Source organism: Borostomias antarcticus (genome assembly GCF_949987555.1).
Source record: "Borostomias antarcticus genome assembly, chromosome: 1".
NCBI classification, from domain to species: domain Eukaryota; kingdom Metazoa; phylum Chordata; class Actinopteri; order Stomiiformes; family Stomiidae; genus Borostomias; species Borostomias antarcticus.
Genome location: NC_140234.1, coordinates 61,179,454 through 61,199,244, shown reverse-complemented (window position 1 = coordinate 61,199,244; position 19,791 = coordinate 61,179,454). Strand labels below are relative to the sequence as shown.

General features: G+C 48.0%; 2 protein-coding genes across 2 annotated transcripts; both read right to left on the bottom strand.

The window, feature by feature from the left end:
- Positions 1–1,404: 1,404 nt before the first annotated feature.
- rcc1l (RCC1 like) lies at positions 1,405–11,327 on the bottom strand. Its single transcript, XM_084441242.1, has 11 exons — positions 10,317–11,327; positions 10,023–10,152; positions 9,586–9,714; positions 7,042–7,108; positions 6,326–6,377; positions 6,053–6,137; positions 4,777–4,958; positions 3,867–3,954; positions 3,434–3,607; positions 3,059–3,144; positions 1,405–2,950 (listed from the first exon to the last, which is right to left on the bottom strand). The coding sequence occupies exons 1-11, from the start codon at positions 11,028–11,030 to the stop codon at positions 2,873–2,875; spliced, it is 1,785 nt and encodes a 594-aa protein (XP_084297368.1). The 5' UTR covers positions 11,031–11,327; the 3' UTR covers positions 1,405–2,872.
- A 993-nt stretch (positions 11,328–12,320) lies between these two features.
- ncf1 (neutrophil cytosolic factor 1) lies at positions 12,321–17,835 on the bottom strand (the record flags this gene model as incomplete). The annotated part of the gene is made up of 11 exons (XM_084437388.1): positions 12,321–12,490; positions 13,455–13,630; positions 14,030–14,134; positions 14,355–14,472; positions 14,877–14,984; positions 15,175–15,297; positions 15,423–15,481; positions 15,588–15,753; positions 17,330–17,405; positions 17,584–17,664; positions 17,767–17,835. 11 exons carry the CDS (start codon positions 17,833–17,835, stop codon positions 12,321–12,323), a joined length of 1,251 nt encoding a protein of 416 aa, XP_084293514.1.
- Positions 17,836–19,791: the final 1,956 nt, after the last annotated feature.

Genomic DNA, 19,791 nt, shown 5'->3' with positions numbered 1-19,791 from the left:
AACGTTTCCTGGATTTAGTTTTGTTTTTTTGGCGTCCACTGCCTGACTTCCCCAGTCTTTCCCTCAGATCAGCGCTGAGCCGAGCGCAGGAGAGGTGGTGGATATTAGTCATTTATTCCGTTGTGAATGTGATGCAGTGCTGGATTATTGAACCAACCCCCTGGTGTTTGTTGAGGCCTTCAGCCTCCTCCCTCCACAGTCTGCACTTTATTACTGGTCTCTCCTGACTGACTGGACTGATGTGAACACGGGGAAGACGTATTGACCCCTTGAAGGAGTCTTGAGAAGGGGGTACTTTAGTCAGTCTTAAGCATTGGGTGGGTGTTTCTTTCTTTCCACACCAAGCAAAAGCTCTTCTGTTAGCTTTGAGTAGCAGAAACCATGTTAGCTTTGAGTAGCAGAAACCATGTATTTATCAGTGTTAAAACATAAAAAGGTGACATTTCATCTGACGATTAAAAACAAAAGACAAAAAGCTTTTTTTTTTTCCTGCTTTTTTTTTGGCTTGTTTGGTTTTCACCTGTTCCTCTGTCGTCTGTTAAACTGCCTTCATTTTCCCCGATCCAGCCTGTTGTGTATGAATTAGTTGTGTCTTTTCATATAAATTAGAAAATGGATGAACATCGATGACTAATCTCATCCCATTGTAATTCCATGGATACTTGGAACTTTCAAAGCTTTCGACAAGTACTGAATTTAATTTTCACACGATTGGTTGATTAACATTGATTCCATCTGATATGGACTAGGATGGACTAGGATGTAATGAGTTCTAAGGGCCTTGGGGGACCATGGATGAAGACAGACTGTACTCCTCTTACCAATTGGCATTTACAAGGAAGAAATTCCTCCATGGTCATGTGCATAAAATGTCTGTTATTGCCTTTGTTCCCCAGTTAACTGTATTGATCAGAATCAGCCACAAACTGTGATGGAGAATGTTGGAATCATTCCTATACCGTGTTTTCCTCCTGAATGCTCCCGTGTCACTAGGATGGCGTTGACCAAAGCAGGCGTGACCGTTCTCGGAAGACAGCGCGCAGTGAAAGATGCAGAACAGAGCGTCTCCCTGGCCAACTTTAATTTGACCGATTTCTTAAGAGGGTTCCTGCAGTGCAATAACGATGTGGTCTGACATGGGTATGAACAATAAAGCCTGTATTCTCTACCTGAGCTTTCCAGATAATCATTTCCTCTCCATAGTCGGTCCTTTCATTCCGAGTGTTGACCCTCTGTTGTATGAACCAGGGCCTGATAACCTGGTACTGACCCCTCCCTCCAGAGCCCCGTCAGGGGACCCCTCCCACTCAGGCCTAATTACAGCAAACAGGAGCAGCTGAGAACACAGAAGACATGACACTGGAGAAGAGGTGTCCCTTATCGTCATTATTTGACCAATGCAAACATTATAGAGAAACACGTGTCTTTGTGGGGGGCATCGCAGGACATTTTCAGTTTGAACATCACCATGCAGGGAAGGAGCCTCTTGCTTGTTCAGAGGTCAGATGAGAAGAGCCAGTGTCGATGCAGTCATATGGATCATCAGGGCAGTCCAGGGTGGACAGATGGTAACACTGACCTCAGGATAGTTCAACCTCTTGGCAAACGGGTCTGATTCTGAGAGATTCTGCTCAGGCTGATCGTAGAGTGAGTTAAAGAGGCTCGTCACACTATTAGCTGAACGCTACTGTGTTGCTCCAAGGTTGTACGAATATTTACTGCAATTGTGACTTTTCCTCATGAAACTGCCATTAAAAACATATGAGTTTTTCTTGGAAAATACAAAGTTCAATTAAATGGATATTCACAAAATAGTAGCGCCTTAGACTGACGCTGTGGTTTGAACAGCCGTTATACTGGCTGGCCTCAGCTCAGGTTCTTCCAGTGATTGCAGCTGACAGATGCTCTCCCCCACACCAATCTACAGGGAGATGCTCTCTCCCGCATCCATCTACAGGGAGATGCTCTCCCCCACACCAATCTACAGGGAGATGCTCTCTCCCACATCCATCTACAGGGAGATGCTCTCCCCCACACCAATCTACAGGGAGATGCTCTCTCCCACATCCATCTACAGGGAGATGCTCTCCCCCACACCAATCTACAGGGAGATGCTCTCTCCCACATCCATCTACAGGGAGATGCTCTCTCACATCCATCTACAGGGAGATGCTCTCTCCCACATCCATCTACAGGGAGATCCTCTCTCACATCCCTCTACAGGGAGATGCTCTCTCCCACATCCATCTACAGGGAGATGCTCTCTCCCAGCACCCACCTGACACAGCACACAACATCAGAGCTGCTTAGAAGCTTGGCAATTGATAATTTCATTTAAATGCAAATGACGGTTACTGACAATACAAAGTGCTCTTTACAAAACCAGCCACAGCGAGGTCCAGAATAGTTAATTCCCCCAGTGACCAGATCTCTGACCAGTGACCAGATCTCTGACCAGATCTCAGACCAGTGACCAGATCTCTGGAGTGCAGAGCCATTGATCCTGGTAATCCATTTTCAACCTCAGAAGCTAGAAAGCGAGTCCCTTCTCTTTCATGGTTCTCATCCTGGGAACAGGCTCTGCTGGTCTCCCCATCGTCAGAACAGGCTCTGCTGGTCTCCCCATCGTCAGAACAGGCTCTGCTGGTCTCCCCATTGTCAGAACAGGCTCTGCTGGTCTCCCCATAGTCAGAACAGGCTCTGCTGGTCTCCCCATCGTCAGACGCTGGCTCTGTCCCTATGACTGTAATATCTAGGGTATAACGGTGATTCAGAGGCAAGGTCACCGCGGTGGGGGAGGGGGGCAGAGGCAAGGTCACCGCGGTGGGGGAGGGGGGCAGAGGCAGGGTCACCGCGGTGGGGGAGGGGGGCCTCAGATGAGGGACTTCACTAGCGCCACCATGTGGTCCACCCCGCACGCTACGTCCACCACGTGACCGGGCACAGTGACCTAAAACGCAACAAACGGATCGCGTGAACAAAGGCGCAGATTCTTCTAATATACATTTAAAAACACAATTAAATACAATCATGAATAATAAACTGATGCCTCCCTCACCCGCCATGGGAAGTACTGGTCGTCTTGTTTCCCGATGCCCAGACATCCTCTCACATTCTTCCCCCACACAAAGAGCTCCCCTCGATCTGGAGAAACAACAGGTCTCTCAATAAGTCGTTCTTCACATCATAGTGGCCATTATAATATCTTGGTGTTGGAGGAGAGGAGATATATGAATAGTGAACTAAAAGTAAAATTCAATCAACAGACTGAAGTTTTTGTAGGTTTCACATCTTACACAAAATGAAAGCATTGTCAGTTGTAATATCAGATCCCAGAGCATCAGCTCCTATATGTGGACATGGTCTCTTGGATGGGATCTGGGTTTGACTAACATGGCTCGCGTCACGTGACCAGAACCACAAGTTGGCCCACCTGTCACAGCAGCGAAATGGTTGAGTCCACAGCGGATGCTGGAGACGGCCAGCGAGGGGTTAAAGTCCGAGCGTCCGAACAGCGTTGGAGGGACCAGCTCAGGAGTCCAGGACTCTGACAGATTAGGGCCTTTTCCCAGAATGCCATAGCCCCACACAAACACCATGCCTTGCTCTGCAAAGACAGACAGGATGTTTCCTCAGACTGCAATTCACACATTTTACACTGACGAAAGCCTTTTTCCTTAAGGGGTAATGAATAACACACGTTACTCTAAAGCACTATTAGTTTGACTTAGTCATCTTAATCAAACTAACCAACAGCGACTGTCATATTGGACTGTAGTGTGACGGCATGGTGGATGATGTACTTGTTCAAACAGAGACATGGTTGAGGCCCTCAAACCTTTCCAACAGTACTTTTCAGTGCTCACCATTCAAAATGGCCACCTGTGTGCCTCCGCATGCAGCCTGGGTCACCTTGCCCACCCCTCCCAGGGGAAGCTGACGAGGGACGCTGACCTGAGAGAGGACATACAGACATACACAGATGAGGAGCTTTTCCTCTCTAAACATGAACTACAGTAGCACAATTCTACATCTCTTCAATAGCTAGCAAAACCGCTAAGCTAATTTATTATATTGGCACCTACATTATATTACAAGCAATACATATATATATATATATATATATATATATATATATATATATATAATTATATAATAATTATACATTATATTCAAAAGTCTATATGGTATAATATGCAAGTTCTCTCATCCAAGCAAAGGCTTGTGATGTTTGATGCTTGTAATGCCAGTTTGATCGGTGTCTCTGGGGTCTTTCTCACCTGGGTGTCCTGGGACACGGAGGGATGTGATTGGTGGTCTCACCTGGGAGACGGAGGGATGTGATTGGTGGTCTCACCTGGGTGTCCTGGGACACGGAGGGATGTGATTGGTGGTCTCACCTGGGAGACGGAGGGATGTGATTGGTGGTCTCACCTGGGAGACGGAGGGATGTGATTGGTGGTCTCACCTGGGTGTCCTGGGACACGGAGGGATGTGATTGGTGGTCTCACCTGGGTGTCCTGGGACACGGAGGGATGTGATTGGTGGTCTCACCTGGGAGACGGAGGGATGTGATTGGTGGTCTCACCTGGGAGACGGAGGGATGTGATTGGTGGTCTCACCTGGGTGTCCTGGGACACGGAGGGATGTGATTGGTGGTCTCACCTGGGTGTCCTGGGACACGGAGGGATGTGATTGGTGGTCTCACCTGGGAGACGGAGGGATGTGATTGGTGGTCTCACCTGGGAGACGGAGGGATGTGATTGGTGGTCTCACCTGGGTGTCCTGGGACACGGAGGCCAGCTGGAGGTACTCAGAGTTGCCCCAGCCGTAGAGCTGCCCCTCCCTGGACACGGCAAGGCTGCAGTCCCCGTAGGTGGTCACCTGCGCCACCGCCACGCCCGCCAGGTCTCCTCCCACCGCCACCGGCCTGGGGGACACGTGGTGGTGGCCCAGACCTAGGAGCACAGCGTGGGAACGAGCTGGTGAAGTGAGGTCTCAGGGTCAGGGTTAGGGTTAGGGTTAGCCCTCTAACCCTCTAACCCTCTAGCCCAGACCTAGGAGCGCAGGGTGGGAACGAGCTGGTGAAGTGAGGTCTCAGGGTTAGGGTTAGGGTTAGCCCTCTAACCCTCTAACCCATTCGCCCAGACCTAGCAGCACAGCGTGGGAACGAGCTGGTGAGATGAGGTCTCAGGGTTAGGGTTAGGGTTAGCCCTCTAACCCTCTAACCCATTGGCCCAGACCTAGGAGCACAGGGTGGGAAGGAGCTGGTGAAATTAGGTCTCAGGACTAGTAAAGATGTCGTTACCTCCTAGAGGTCATGTGTTCAGTGTGTTTGTTAGCATGATTACGCAAAACCTACTGGACCGATTTTCAGGAAACTCGGTAGAAGGGTTGAGCACGGTCCAACTCAGAACCTGACACATTTTGAAGCAGATCTGAATCACGGACCGGATCCACGAATGAAAACAACCTAGAACGAAGCCAGCTCTCTGTGTGGGGGTGCTAGAGACATGGGTTTGGACTGGGGTGTGCGGGGGGAGAGCCCGGAGTTCACCGCCCTGACCCCCGATGGCTGTGACCTGAGGGGGGCGCCACAGAGCCGGCCAAATACAGCCACCCATTCACCTCCATTCATTTTTTGGACTAGGATTAAACACAAACTACCAGACTGCTTTTCATGAAACTCAGTGGAGGGGTGCAGCATGGGACCGTTTAGAAAGCCCTTCCATTTTGGCACAGAGCCATGAAATGCGTTCAGGGGCGGAGGTCTGTGCTCTCTGAGCACCAGGTCTAGTTTACACTGCGGCTTGACTTCTATCAAAGCTGTTTACTGAGTAAACTTGCATAATCTTGCTTAGAGATAAACTGCTTACAGATATCTACAGTACACAATGAAACAGCAGGACTGACTCAGTTCATTTGGAACAGGTAACATTAACTTTACTAGTGTGTGTGTGTGTGTGTGTGTGTGTGTGTGTTCCTCAGAGGATGCTGGGTATTGTGTGTGTGTGTGTGTGTGTGTGTGTTTGCATCAGGTCCACCTCCATACCAGTCTGTCCGTCGGCCCCCCATCCACAGGCGAACACCTTGCCCGTCTCAGTCAGGAACAGGCTGTGGTCCTGCCCACACGCCACCTACAGGACAGATGAGGATCTGCAGGCATGAGTCATCAAGCAAGCCCACCAGAGAGAACAGAACTCCTTTTCAGTGGGAAGATGCCCGTTGGGTGCTTATGTAGGGCAAGGCTGAAAAACACTGTAAATCACATTTCAATATACATCACTGCCTGTGGCCGTCAGAGAGAGGAGGAGGCTCGACTCACCTGGGTCACTGGGCTGTCGAAGCCCTCCATCTTGTGAATGACGTGACTACCGCTGTGACAGAGAGGGAGGTAGATGGGGAGAGAGGGAGAGAGAGAGAGAGAGAGAGGGGGGGAGAGAGAGAGAGAGAGAGAGAGGGAGAGAGAGAGGGAGAGAGAGAGGGGGAGAGAGGGAGAGAGAGAGAGGGGGGGAGAGAGAGAGAGGACAGTAATAAATCTGTCATACATGGAGGACTGTCTCACCAGAAAAGGTCGCCTCATCTTCCCATCTCCCTCCTGTTTATCAGCCGTTCTACATGAACACCCACTTCACTCAAGGTCCGATGCAAACAGCTCAAGTCCCTGAAATCATTCTCTCTAAGTAGCACATTTCTCTAAGATGTGAAAATAAACTCTAAGAGGATTGTATTAATATGTGTGCTGTTCAAGCCAAGGGTTGATTAAATGCTGGACTGGAGTTCCTGGAAGGTGAATATTCCTCCATCCGCTCCATTCATTTTACAGTGTGAGTCATTTGCATGACTCAACACACAACAGTGGCATGACAGCAGTAGACACAGGTTTAACACTCCATCCACAGGATCACATTGGCTTAATGATCTGTGTGTGCGTGTGTGTGTGTCGGTGTATGTGTGTGCGTCCGTGTGTGTGTGCGTCTGTGTGCGTCTGTGTGTGTGTGCGTGTGCATGTGTCTGTGTGCAGGCATTCTAGAGACACACCTGTAGATTTCATCTTCCACTATCTTTCTCCCACACTGGCCATAGGCGTTATTCCCCAGACTGAATACTGGGATGGGGGAGAGAGAGGGAGAGAGAGGGAGGGAGAGAGAGAGAGAGGGAGAGAGAGAGAGACAGAGAGAGAGAGAGACAGAGAGAGAGAGATGGGGAGAGAGAGAGAGATGGGGAGAGAGACATAGAAACACATAAGGGTGGCTGGCGGCCCTGGCAGTGATGAAGAGTGATCATGAGAGCACAGGAAACCAAGACACAGGACCAGTGCCAATGCAATATGAAATTAATTGTATTCAAATCATGAACAGTTATCACACTTATTGTTTTTTTGGGTGGAAATTGTTTTGGGGGATCAATTAAATTCCTCACTGCTCGGCCTAGGAATGGACTAGACACCCCTGGGTGGCAGATCTATAATCAGAATTGCTTGTACTACATACCTTGGAAAGTTCATGAAAATTGTAGATTAATATAAATTTGGTCTGAAAAAAAAAAAAACGGCATACATACCCCTTATGTTTTTTTGGGGTGGACATTTTTGGGGGGGATCAATTTAATTCCTCACTGCTCGGCCTAGGAATGGACTAGGCACCCCTGGGTGGCAGATCTATAATCAGAATGACTTGTACTACATACCTTGGAAAGTTCATGAAGATTGTAGATGAAAAGAAATTTGGTCTGAAAAAAAATGCCATACATACCCCTTATTCTTTTTTGTGTGGAATTTTTTTTGGGGGGATCAATTAAATTCCTCACTGCTTGGCCTTGGAATGGACTAGACACCCCTGGGTGGCAGATCTATAATCAGAATTGCTTGTACTACATACCTTGGAAAGTTCATGAAGATTGTAGATTAATATAAATTTGGTCTGAAAAAAAACCCCCCGGCATAGAAGCCTATGTAGTTGTAATTATTTTGGATATGATATTAATTGCATATCCATATTTGATATAGATTTTGATGACCAGTCAGAAGGTCCAGTGTAGCAAGTTTGGTATTAATTGATTGAAAAATGTGGGATGAGATATGTTTATTCATTTTTACCAGTTTTGTTTGCTTTTCTTCATAATTGAACATTAACTTCAGCAGCTGTGTGCTCAGTCAGTGGCAAATCAATCAATTGTCATTGTAATCCTCGGCGGGGGCTGGGTAGGGTTGCCAACAGCGATGTCTCCAATTGGTGGAGCTTGCGTTGGATTGTGGGTAATGTAGTTTTTTCTGTATGAAGTGTTGGTTTCAGAGGACGGAATTAAACATATTTTCAAAAATTCATTAAATTCAATCTACCATGTCATGACAATTTTGCCCTGATTTTTCATGAACATTGGGCATTTATTGAGCGAGAAATCTGTCAGGATCGTTTGGTGTGGGCTGTCTGATGATGCACTGTGTGCATTTTGGTTGCAATTGAAAAAAAAATGTGGGAGGAGTTAGATTTAGATATGTTCTTTTCCATTGACTGTTTGAGGGTATAATTTAGAATGCTGTAAAAATTAAAATTTTTGACATAAAATTCTGAAAAAAAATCTCACTACATCTTGGATATGTTGTTAATGTTGTCACTTTTTATGAAGATGATCAGACATTGATTTGGCGAGAATTCGTAGTAATTGTATACAGAACTGTTAACAATAAAACCTTTTGAAGTGCTGTGGGCTACATTTTTCATATTTCAAAAATCTGTGAGGATCGTTTGGTAAGGACAGTCTGAAGATACAGTAGATACATTTCGGTGTCAATTGAACAAAAATGTTGGAGGAGATAGGTTTGATAGGTTTTACAGTTTATGAAAAAATCAGTGTGATGGACTTCAAAATTCCTGCAAGGTCAAAGCGTATGAAAGTTTTGTCTCACTTGGGACTACGTTCACATGGTGGTTTTACAGTGATAGCACCTATGGCTGATTTATTATGATTTTTTTTAAAGTTTTAAACTTTAGACTGTTGCTGTAGCGCCACCTTCAGGTTAATTGACCTACCATGCAGATTGAGGCCCCTAATAATAATACCAATAACATGGCATGGAACCTATTTCTGCAAACAGCAAACAGTCTGGGTTTTAAATTACACTTGAACTCTTGGGGATCTCCTAAAAACAGTGGACTGGATCAATCATATTTTCAACATGAATGGCTGCTCACATTTAATCTCTAAAATGTTAATGAGGAGGCATGATGTGATGTCTTGACTGCTGTTAGTATAGCCTAGCTTAAAGCAGTCCGAGGTAAAATACTAGTACATGAAATAGCATGGAAGAATTCACCCCAGCGATGCAGCGACGCCTGTTAGACAAGCAGCTCCTGGATAAACAGTTTGCTCAGGTTGTGGCTACGCTGTAGTGCTCTATCAAACACCACCACGCCAACCAGTCGGTCAGGACCAGGTCGGTCAGGACCAGGGAGTGGGCAGGATTCTGCTGGTCTGACCTCCCTCTGAGTCGGTCAGGACCAGGGAGTGGGCAGGATTCTGCTGGTCTTACCTCCCTCTGAGTCGGTCAGGACCAGGGAGTGGGCAGGATCCTGCTGGTCTTACCTCCCTCTGAGTCGGTCAGGACCAGGGAGTGGGCGCGTCCGCAGGCCACCTGCAGCACCCGGGTGTCCTGGGGCTGGGCGAGGGGCAGCGCCACCGGGGACGGCTCCAGCACGTAGTCATAGCTCTTATCTAGAGGGACAGAGAGGGGGGCAGAGGTGCTGGACATTTAGGATCATTCACACCTAGTCAACAAGGCTGGGAGTCTTATCATATTAATATAAGAGGGCAGGAATCTTATTGAAACGCTGCTGAGGACGAGCTAGAGAGAGTGAAAATCAACAGCTCTGCAGCCTCCACACCACGTTAATAATTCATAACTTTTATTTATTGCTATGCTCCCTTTCTCCTGGTTCATGTGCTGCGTAGCCGACCAGAAATGAGTGCTGATTGGGGGAGAGACGTAGCTCGAAGCCGTGCACCCTAACCCTAACCCTTACAGCGGTCTCGCTGGGTGCGTTGGAAGCCCAGCTGGGAGTCTCTGTTGAGGCCCATGCCCCACACCTTGGTGAGGTCCTTCGTGTTGGAGGAGAGGAGAGTGAACCCATACCCACAGGCAGCAGAGGAGATCTACGGAGAGAGAGACCAAAAGAGAAGTCAGTCATTGACTATGCAAATGCTGACACCCTTGCCTGGGCTTGAATGTTCATGTGGCTCCTCCTCCACTACATAAACATTTTAACCGTTCACCGCCAGATGTGTTCATTACTAATAAAAATGCCCCGGTGCTTCACCTGCTGCTCTGTCTCGAGGCGGTAAGGGGTGAGCTGGTATTTTCTGGGCTTTTTCCTGCCGCTGTCAGGAACCACAAAGCTGGGGATGCCCAGAGCGCCAGTGTAGCTGAAGCCCCACACGAACACTTTGTGGTTGGCCTTCCTGTGCTTCCCCACGTACTGGAACACCGGACCCTCGTCCCTCCGCTCGCCTGGTCTGGACACCCCGCTGGGCGCCGCGTCCTTCCGCTCGCCTGGTCTGGACACCCCGCTGGGCGCCGCGTCCTTCCGCTCGCCTGGTCTGGACACCCCGCTGGGAGACGCATATCCTCCAGCTCCTGGTCTGGACACCCCGCTGGGCCCCTCGTCCTTCCGCTCGCCTGGTCTGGACACCCCGCTGGGCCCCTCGTCCTTCCGCTCGCCTGGTCTGGACGCCCCGCTGGGCCCCTCGTCCTTCCGCTCGCCTGGTCTGGACACCCCGCTGGGACCCGCGTCCTTCTGCTCGCCTGGTCTGGACGCCCCGCTGGGCCCCTCGTCCTTCCGCTCGCCTGGTCTGGACACCCCGCTGGGACCCGCGTCCTTCCGCTCGCCTGGTCTGGACACCCCGCTGGGACCCGCGTCCTTCCGCTCGCCTGGTCTGGACACCCTGGACACGCCTGGTCTGGACACCCCGCTGGGAGACGCATATCCTCGGGCTCCCAGGCGGAAACCCTGGCGGACGCACAGCAGCGCCATCCTGGAACAACCAGGCTCGGTAGGTCCTGAAGGGTCAGATAGCTCACCAGACAGTCCAAAACGAATGCTTAGTCCTATGTGCAAAGTCGCAACGTTTTAAGTTGGACAAAGTGGGAGTATAACTTGTCTATCTCAGCTATCCAGGAAGAAGAGAGCGCGTACTCAGTTACTCTGCTCACCTACTCAGTTACGCAGCTGGAACCGTTCTCTCCAGAACGAAGATGTCTGTTCCTTAATGTGTGTTAGTTAGCATTAGCTAGATCCGGAAATGCCCATATAAACTGTGTGATATTCAGATGACTTTGAGAACGATAAACTAATATCGAAAGCATTTCAGTTGATAGTAATGTGTTCGCAATGGAGGCGGCCATGACAGTTACGCATTTCCCCTTTGACCCATGGATGTGTTTTACTTTTTGACCAAAGTAGCGTTCAACCAACGCAAGAGGAGCGAGGCCACCTACTGGTCTGGAGGGTAATAACCTTCCTTTCTATTAATACATCCATGGTAATAACATACAGGCTTGGAAGCATTGAAAGGTGAAAGGTCAGGGGAACACATGTAATGCCCATCCAGCAGTCAAACAGTATCGAGTATAAAGGCATGGTATAATACATCAGGGACAAAAAACACAGTATTTGTGTGCATTTGTCTTTATTAAACAGGCTAATAAAGCTTATACTCCCTCTCACAGATACGTCATGTGCTCCAAGCTTACGCACATCAAAAAGAGTTTTAAAACATTAAATTGTAATGGCATGATGAGAAAATAGACACTTTACAGGAGTATGTCTGCACATCTACACAAGGCTTCCCTAGAGGCATGCTAACACACAAGGCTTCCCTAGAGGCATGCTAACACACAAGGCTTCCCTAGAGGCATGCTAACACACAAGGCTTCCCTAGAGGCATGCTAACACACAAGGCTTCCCTAGAGGCATGCTAACACACAAGGCTTCCCTAGAGGCATGCTAACACACAAGGCTTCCCTAGAGGCATGCTAACACACAAGGCTTCCCTATCTTCAGTATCGGATGCTGTATTTGTGCTTGCTCTACGCTGCTGCCTGGCCTAGCTCTGCTGGTCCGAGTCTGAGCTGGCCTTGCTCTACGCTGCTGCAGGGCCTAGCTCTGCTGGTCCGAGTCTGAGCTGGTCTTGCTCTACGCTGCTGCCAAGCCTAGCTCTGCTGGTCCGAGTCTGAGCTGGTCTTGCTCTACGCTGCTGCCTGGCCTAGCTCTGCTGGTCCGAGTATGAGCTGGTCTTGTGCTTGCTCTACGCTGCTGCCTGGCCTAGCTCTGCTGATCCGAGTCTGAGCTGGTCTTGCGCACGCTGACCCTCCTGCGCGTGTTCTCCGTGCAGCGCTCCATGATGAGCTCAGGACTGGGCCGAGGGGGGACGCTAGGAGTCCTCTTCTTCTCCTTGTCCTCCACTCTGGAGCCCGCTGGCTTAGAGACGTTGCCTGAAAGGAAGAGGTCAAACATTCATATCCAAGAAGAAAGAAAGAAAAAAGTTACACTTACACTTGGATCTAAGGGCTCAGATTGCCCAATGTCCAAATTTATATGATTTTAAAACAATATAAAAATAAAATGCATAACTGACCCCAGACCAGTATTGGGACATTTTCCCTTAAATGACCCCAGAGAGAGCTGTGTGCATCTACATGCAACTAAGGGTCACACACAACCCCACAACAGCATCATCAGAGAACACTGAACCCCTGTGGCCTCATGGGGGTGTGCAGGGGAGCTGAACCCCAGACAGAGAGGATGAGGGCAGATTGAACCCCAGACAGAGAGGATGAGGGCAGATTGAACCCCAGACAGAGAGGATGAGGGCAGATTGAACCCCAGACAGAGAGGATGAGGGCAGATTGAACCCCAGACAGAGAGGATGAGGGCAGATTGAACCCCAGACAGAGAGGATGAGGGCAGATTGAACCCCAGACAGAGAGGATGAGGGCAGATTGAACCCCAGACAGAGAGGATGAGGGCAGATTGAACCCCAGACAGAGAGGATGTGGGCAGATTGAACCCCAGACAGAGAGGATGAGGGCAGATTGAACCCCAGACAGAGAGGATGAGGGCAGATTGAACCCCAGACAGAGAGGATGAGGGCAGATCCTGGTCCTATAAAGGGCAGATCCTGGTCCTATAATGGGCAGATACTGGTCCTATAATGGGCAGATCCTGGTCCTATAATGGGCAGATCCTGGTCCTATAATGGGCAGATCCTGGTCCTATAATGGGCAGATCCTGGTCCTATAATGGGCAGATCCTGGTCCTATAATGGGCAGATCCTGGTCCTATAAAGGGCAGATCCTGGTCCTATAATGGGCAGATCCTGGTCCTATAAAGGGCAGATCCTGGTCCTATAAAGGGCAGATCCTGGTCCTATAAAGGGCAGATCCTGGTCCTCCCCACCATCGTTCTTCCTCTCTACCAGCGGGGAGTTGGAGGGCGGTCTGGAGGACTTGTGGACCCGGCTGGGCTGGCCGCCTCTCTGCTGGAGGAAGCGCTTGCTGTTCCGGCGGTACGTGTCCTGGCTGATCCCCTCGCGTCTCTTGCTGTGGATGCTCTTAGCGTTGCGGATCGTAGACCTACGACCAGAGGAGATATCAGGAGAGGTGTTTGGTGCTTGATCTAAAGGTTACGACTCTTATAGGTTAGTATCGAGGTTAGGTGCGTTGTGAGTAAAATTATTATTACTTATAGTTGTTATATTTCACAGCATAGATCAGATGACTTGTTGAGGTAGTTTGATCACAATGAACACTGTAGATTAGACATAGATTAGACAGAGTATGTCGAGGTCATGTGTCCAATCATCCGACCGTGTTGAAGTTAGTCATGTCCTTAGGTGGGAACGATGGCATTGATGTGTCCTTCTGCGTTTCGACATTCAGAGCGCGTGCACAGTTGTAGGTGAGAGACATGTTAACTGTTTCCATCTGGCTGGTTTCCTGGAGCTCATTACGGTGAGAGATCGACTCACGTACCGTCGGGGAGGCGGAGTTTCTCTCTGGAGTTTGGACATGACCTCCCTCTTCTCTCCTGTTGGGTGGAGGAACATGGAGGGGAAGAACCCCGTCTCCTCTCCTTTCCTGTCCAAGACATCAAACCAACACTCAGAAACAACAACGTTACCTACAGGGTCACCTACAGTGTCACATTTTAAAAAATGGGCCAGGGGAACAGTGTTGAATAACTAGTGTACATTAAACCATCAAATAAAAAAACAAATAGAAGCTTGTGAGAGAGCCGTTATGCTCCATACCTGACCACCCACCCGTTATATATACCTATATATATATATATACATACCTGACCACCCACCAGCCGTCCAGAAGCTTGTGAATGACCGCCACGGTTTCCTCTGAGGCCACCGTGAGCTCGTCCTCCGCCACGGCGCTGTAGGCCTTAGTGGTGATGTAGATTTCTCCTGCAGGGGCAGGAATTCCACTGGTAAACAGACAAACCTCTGAAACACTCAAGCGGTTCCTTCGCCCAGCCCTCAGTGTGGGTGTAGTTCTGAAACACTCAAGCGGTTCCCAGCCCTCAGTGTTGGTGTAGTGTTGGTGTAGTGTTGGTGTAGTGTTGGTGTAGTGTTGGTGTAGTGTGGGTGTAGTGTTGGTGTAGTGTTGGTGTAGTGTGGGTGTAGTGTTGGTGTAGTGTTGGTGTAGTGTTGGTGTAGTGTGGGTGTAGTGTGGGTGTAGTGTTGGTGTAGTGTTGGTGTAGTGTTGATGTAGTGTTGGTGTAGTGTTGGTGTAGTGTTGGTGTAGTGTTGGTGTAGTGTGGGTGTAGTGTGGGTGTAGTTGTGAGCGGCTGGTTGACCCGGAGACTCACCGGCGTAGTCGGGCTCGGCCTCCTCAGGCTCCTCCGGCCCGTCCAGGGGCTCCAGGTAGGTGGCTGGGACCCAGCCCCGCTTGTACTCATACTGGCAGAACCACCAGCCTGAGGCCCGGGACACACAGGTCCAAACACGTCACAACACTCCTCAATATTCATGAGCAGAATCACTTTTATGAGCACAAGCATATTTTACAGGCAACTATCAACTCCACAAAGCAGTATCCAGAACTCTCCCTCTGTGTGTTATAGCTGTTGTACATCCACGTTTACCACTGGTTTTGTTGGACCTTACCGTTGGGGTTTTTCTCCACAATCTCCACTAAGTCTCCAGTGTGCAGATCGATCTCATGCTTCGATGTCTGGCTGAAGTCGGCCACCACCCTGTATGTGTCCAATAAGATAGGGCCAGATATCTCTACACCATAGAGTAGAAAAGGGAATGATCAAATATCTCATTCATAACTGGAACAACAACAACAACAACAACCCATACACAAGACATACAGTAACCTATACCATGTTTGGACAAGTGGGTCTTACCAGACATGGTGCCTCTGGAAGTGTCCTTGGATGCCAGAAAAGTCTCATTTCTTTTGATTCTACAAAGGAAGCAGAGCGGACGGGTCACACATCCATACAAGCCTCACATGGCGAGGGAAAGCCAGAGTGGCGTCCGGCTGGGTGGTTGTGTGAGACTGAACTGACGGGTGTGAAGCAGGTGGGCTCTCATCCTCCGGGCGGACGCTGAAGAAGCCGCAGACCAGCCGACTGCGGGAGATCTTGGGGGGCAGGTTGATGAGGGCCTGGCAGTATTCAGACAGAGTGCTCTGCCTGGTCTCCGTGGACCTCTGGCTGTCCAACCATCTGGGTGCTGAGAACAGGTCAAAAGGTCAAAAGCAGGAAAGTCACTGGGAGAGAGTCACGTAAAGTGAGTCCAAAGACTGATTCTAACCAACGATGACGAAAGGCTCAGCAGCACTTGAGCAAAGGTGGTTTATTGTCCCGGTTCTCCCCATCACACACAAGGAAGACATACAAGCACTCTGACGTCTCTAGTCTGCCTGGCAACAAGCACCGCTAACACCACCCGGGCCCCCTGCCCACACTGCCCCGCAGGTTCAGAGTGAGGCCCCTCCTGGCCTCTAAGCCCCACCCAGACCAACATGCCAGCTGCACCATACACACATTCAGTTTGGACTAACAAGCCTAAAATATCAGGACAGTTATACAGTCTACTTTCACAACTCATTATAGATTTTGTGATACCATGAGAGGTTGGTTGTCCAGGTGTCAGGCTTTGGTAGGCCTAGTCTCAAAACACGTCAAGAAGTACACAAGACCAGGGGTTCAAAAAAAGTAAGGCTTTTACTTTAGTCAACTGGGCTGAAGACTGCCAGCCCAGTCTGTCTTTGAAATCGAGAGTTTAACATGTTTTTGAAAGATTTTTCAAAAACATGTTACCATCCATTCTATGACCAAAACGGTGGGAGAGCAATTATCAGACTTTCTCAAAAGTGCTAGTTTTGTCAACGTTTTGATCTGAACCAATGTATATGATCATAAGTAACCTTAAAACAGGGCTAAACATGCATGTTCCCTTTACTACTCCTTTAATAACTGACAGCTGATAACACAACTGAAACTACAGCTGTGGTAGCGGAGACACACTGGAGAAACCTCAGCCTTGCAAACACAAGCACACTGAGGTCTTTAAGAAACCTCCAGCCTTGCAAACACAAGCACACTGAGGTCTTTAAGCAACTTTCCTTCCCCTTGTTGCATCACGTCTCTAAGTAAACCAGCTTGTGTGTCTGACCAGGGAAAGTCCTGCATGTGTATGAAAAACACCTGCAACCTTCCACCTGCAACGCTAGACACAGAACTGAAATTAAAATAAAAAATCCACTACTGTGCTTCTGAACATTCACACTCAAGCTGAAGGCTACTTGCAAAATAAAGAATCTATAGTTGTATAGTAGACAACCATTTCGAAACTCATGTCAGCAGAAGATTTCGAACGGAAGATTTTCTAAATGTGTACCAGAGGCGTGTACGCTATGGTTCACAAGTTACATTGAACATGAAAGGAGAAGTGATTTACCCCATCTGGATTGCAACAGGTGTTTCCTTGTACAAAACAGGTTCACTCAAGCATATGATATAGACTACTAACTATTAACATTAACATGAACCCCAAACTCAAGCATATGATATAGAATACTAACCCATTAACATGAACCCCAAACTCAAGCATATGATATAGACTACTAACCCGCAACATGAACCCCAAACTCAAGCACTAAATGACTAAAATGTAAAAAAAGAGATATACACTCTAGAATGCAGAAAAGGAGTATAGAATGCAGTGTACACTAATATACTAAATATACTAGTAATAAGTAAGTACCCTTACCTGGGAGAGTATAGTAATAAGTAAGTACCCTTACCTGGGAGAGTAGGGATGACCCGGTCCTTCCTGTCGATTTCACCTGCTTCGATGGGGAACATCTCCTTCAGGGATTTCTGGAACCCAAACAATTCCTAAAAAAAACTGACTTTCTGTACACTAATCAATTCAAAAGACTGTTTTTTCTGTAATTGAGGTGGATACGAAAACAAAATAAATCCAACCATTTTAACTGCTTAACTGCTGATTTTTTTCTTTTTATCTTTGGGATGTTAATTGGAGGGAGAGACGTACGTGAAAGATGTGGATCTCCGGGTATCTCCTGTAGATCAGCTTCTCTGACAGGTCACTCCATTTGACCATCAGCATGTAGACCTGATCAACAAAGAAGGCAGAAATATGAGTTCTAAAATGCTTAGCTATCTTTTCTATCTCATTTAGCTGAAGTGATAATGTAGTAATTGAACATCCTCTTACGTAGTGCTGACTGGGGTAGAATCGTTTCTCGTAGCCCAACAGTCCCACATGTCTGATGTAAACCTCCATGTCTGAGATGTTGAGCTGGTCGGGTCCACCGGTGATCTGAGATGTTGAGCTGGTCGGGTCCACCGGTGATCTGAGAGGGAAGAGCGCTTTTAAAGCTCAGTCAGTTCTAGTGGGAGGTTCCTCTGTGTTGGGTACGTTAGCGCTCCTCACACACTACACAACATTACACACACTACACAACACTACACAACATTACACACACTACACAACATTACACAACATTACAAAACATAACCTGGTTAACCGTCTGAACTGGAATCCTAAGGGTTAGGGTTACATGTAAAGGACCAGCCTGAGGTAGTTCTGAGATATTACAGTATGCTTACTGTATCACACTATCTATATGGTATTTCAAAGATATGTTGATGTTAGTGTTAGATGCAATTGGAATTGTTTCAAACATTGAACTGTAAATTAAAGTGCATAATTCAATCATCATATCAGGAAAATAGGGAATGTGTACTTAGTACAGTTATAGTAACATAACTTAAAAATGTCCTTGATCTTACTGGATGTTGCCCACAGAAACCCCTCTACAGCATGTGAGCTTTTTGAGGAACTTCTGCAACAACGCCTGTGACATCAGTTTTGCAATCTGAAATAGGAACCAAAAACCTGTGTAACCTCAACTTTGTAAACAATTCATTTTGGTCTTTTACTTTCTGTTCCACGTTCTCACAAACAAACAACCCTTTGTTGCAGAGTTGATATTGCAAATGTCCACTGAAGGTGCAAGCTGGGAATAGTTCCTATTCAAACATTCCAGAGAGGGACTCTCCTCTTTGTGCCCGAGTGAGAGTGTGAGGGTTAAGCATCTCATTAGGGGCTGGGCGGCCTCACATCTCATTAGGGGCTGGGCGGCCTCACATCTCATTAGGGGCTGGGTGGCCTCACATCTCATTAGGGGCTGGGCGGCCTCACATCTCATTAGGGGCTGGGCGGCCTCACATCTCATTAGGGGCTGGGCGGCCTCACATCTCATTAGGGGCTGGGCGGCCTCACATCTCATTAGGGGCAGGGCGGCCTCACATCTTATTAGGGGCCTCAGCTGCCGGCCCCTCTTGTATTTGGGGGCCAAGCAGTGAAGCTGCGAGGCATCTATTGTGTTTGGACCTTTTTCTTATTATTCCGCTTCTTCTGCCATTGCAGTCAATAGCATCCCATAGAGCCGTATGGTAAAAAGTTAATGATAGTCCCCTGAGTCTTGTCATCAAGTCTCATGCCGTCATCATGAACACTCTAGCACCACCAACGTGTCAAAGTTGGAGGTGCGTTTATGCACACGCTACTTTTGACCCGTATGTCCGATTTTCAAAAATTATGTACCGTTGGATTCCTTGGCTCAAGCCAAATTCAACGTTGAAAAATGACATTTCAATGACATGTCGTGTCGTGTGACATTTTTCAGAATTATACAATATCTCAAATACTGTCAAATTGATTCTGTCCTCATCCCATCCACCTCCACCAATCAGAGGAGTTCCTATTGGCAACCCCACCTAACCCCTGCCTAGGACTACAGTACATCCGGACAGATTGATTGATTGATTGGCCACTGATTGAGCACAGCTGCAGTTACTCTGCAATTAGGAAGACGGCCCAAAAATGTTTCACACCCCAGCTAGTTTGTCATGCATGAAGCAGATAGATAGATGTGGTGATAATGAGTGTCAACAGGAATGAGTTTGAATGTAGGGTAGAAACAATGTGGAGACAGGATGCTGGTGAAACACTCAATCAATTTATTTGCACATGAGCATTGGTGATATATACCTGTAGGCTCAGTGGCCACATGACACAGCACACCTGGGTCTCATCATCAATAATTGGGAGCACACAATCAGTTGACCAATTAACACCCCCACATGCTCACACATTATTATACAAAAAAAAACAAACAACAAGAACACTATACAAACCAACTTCACCTATGCCTGGCTATCACCCAAACAGGAA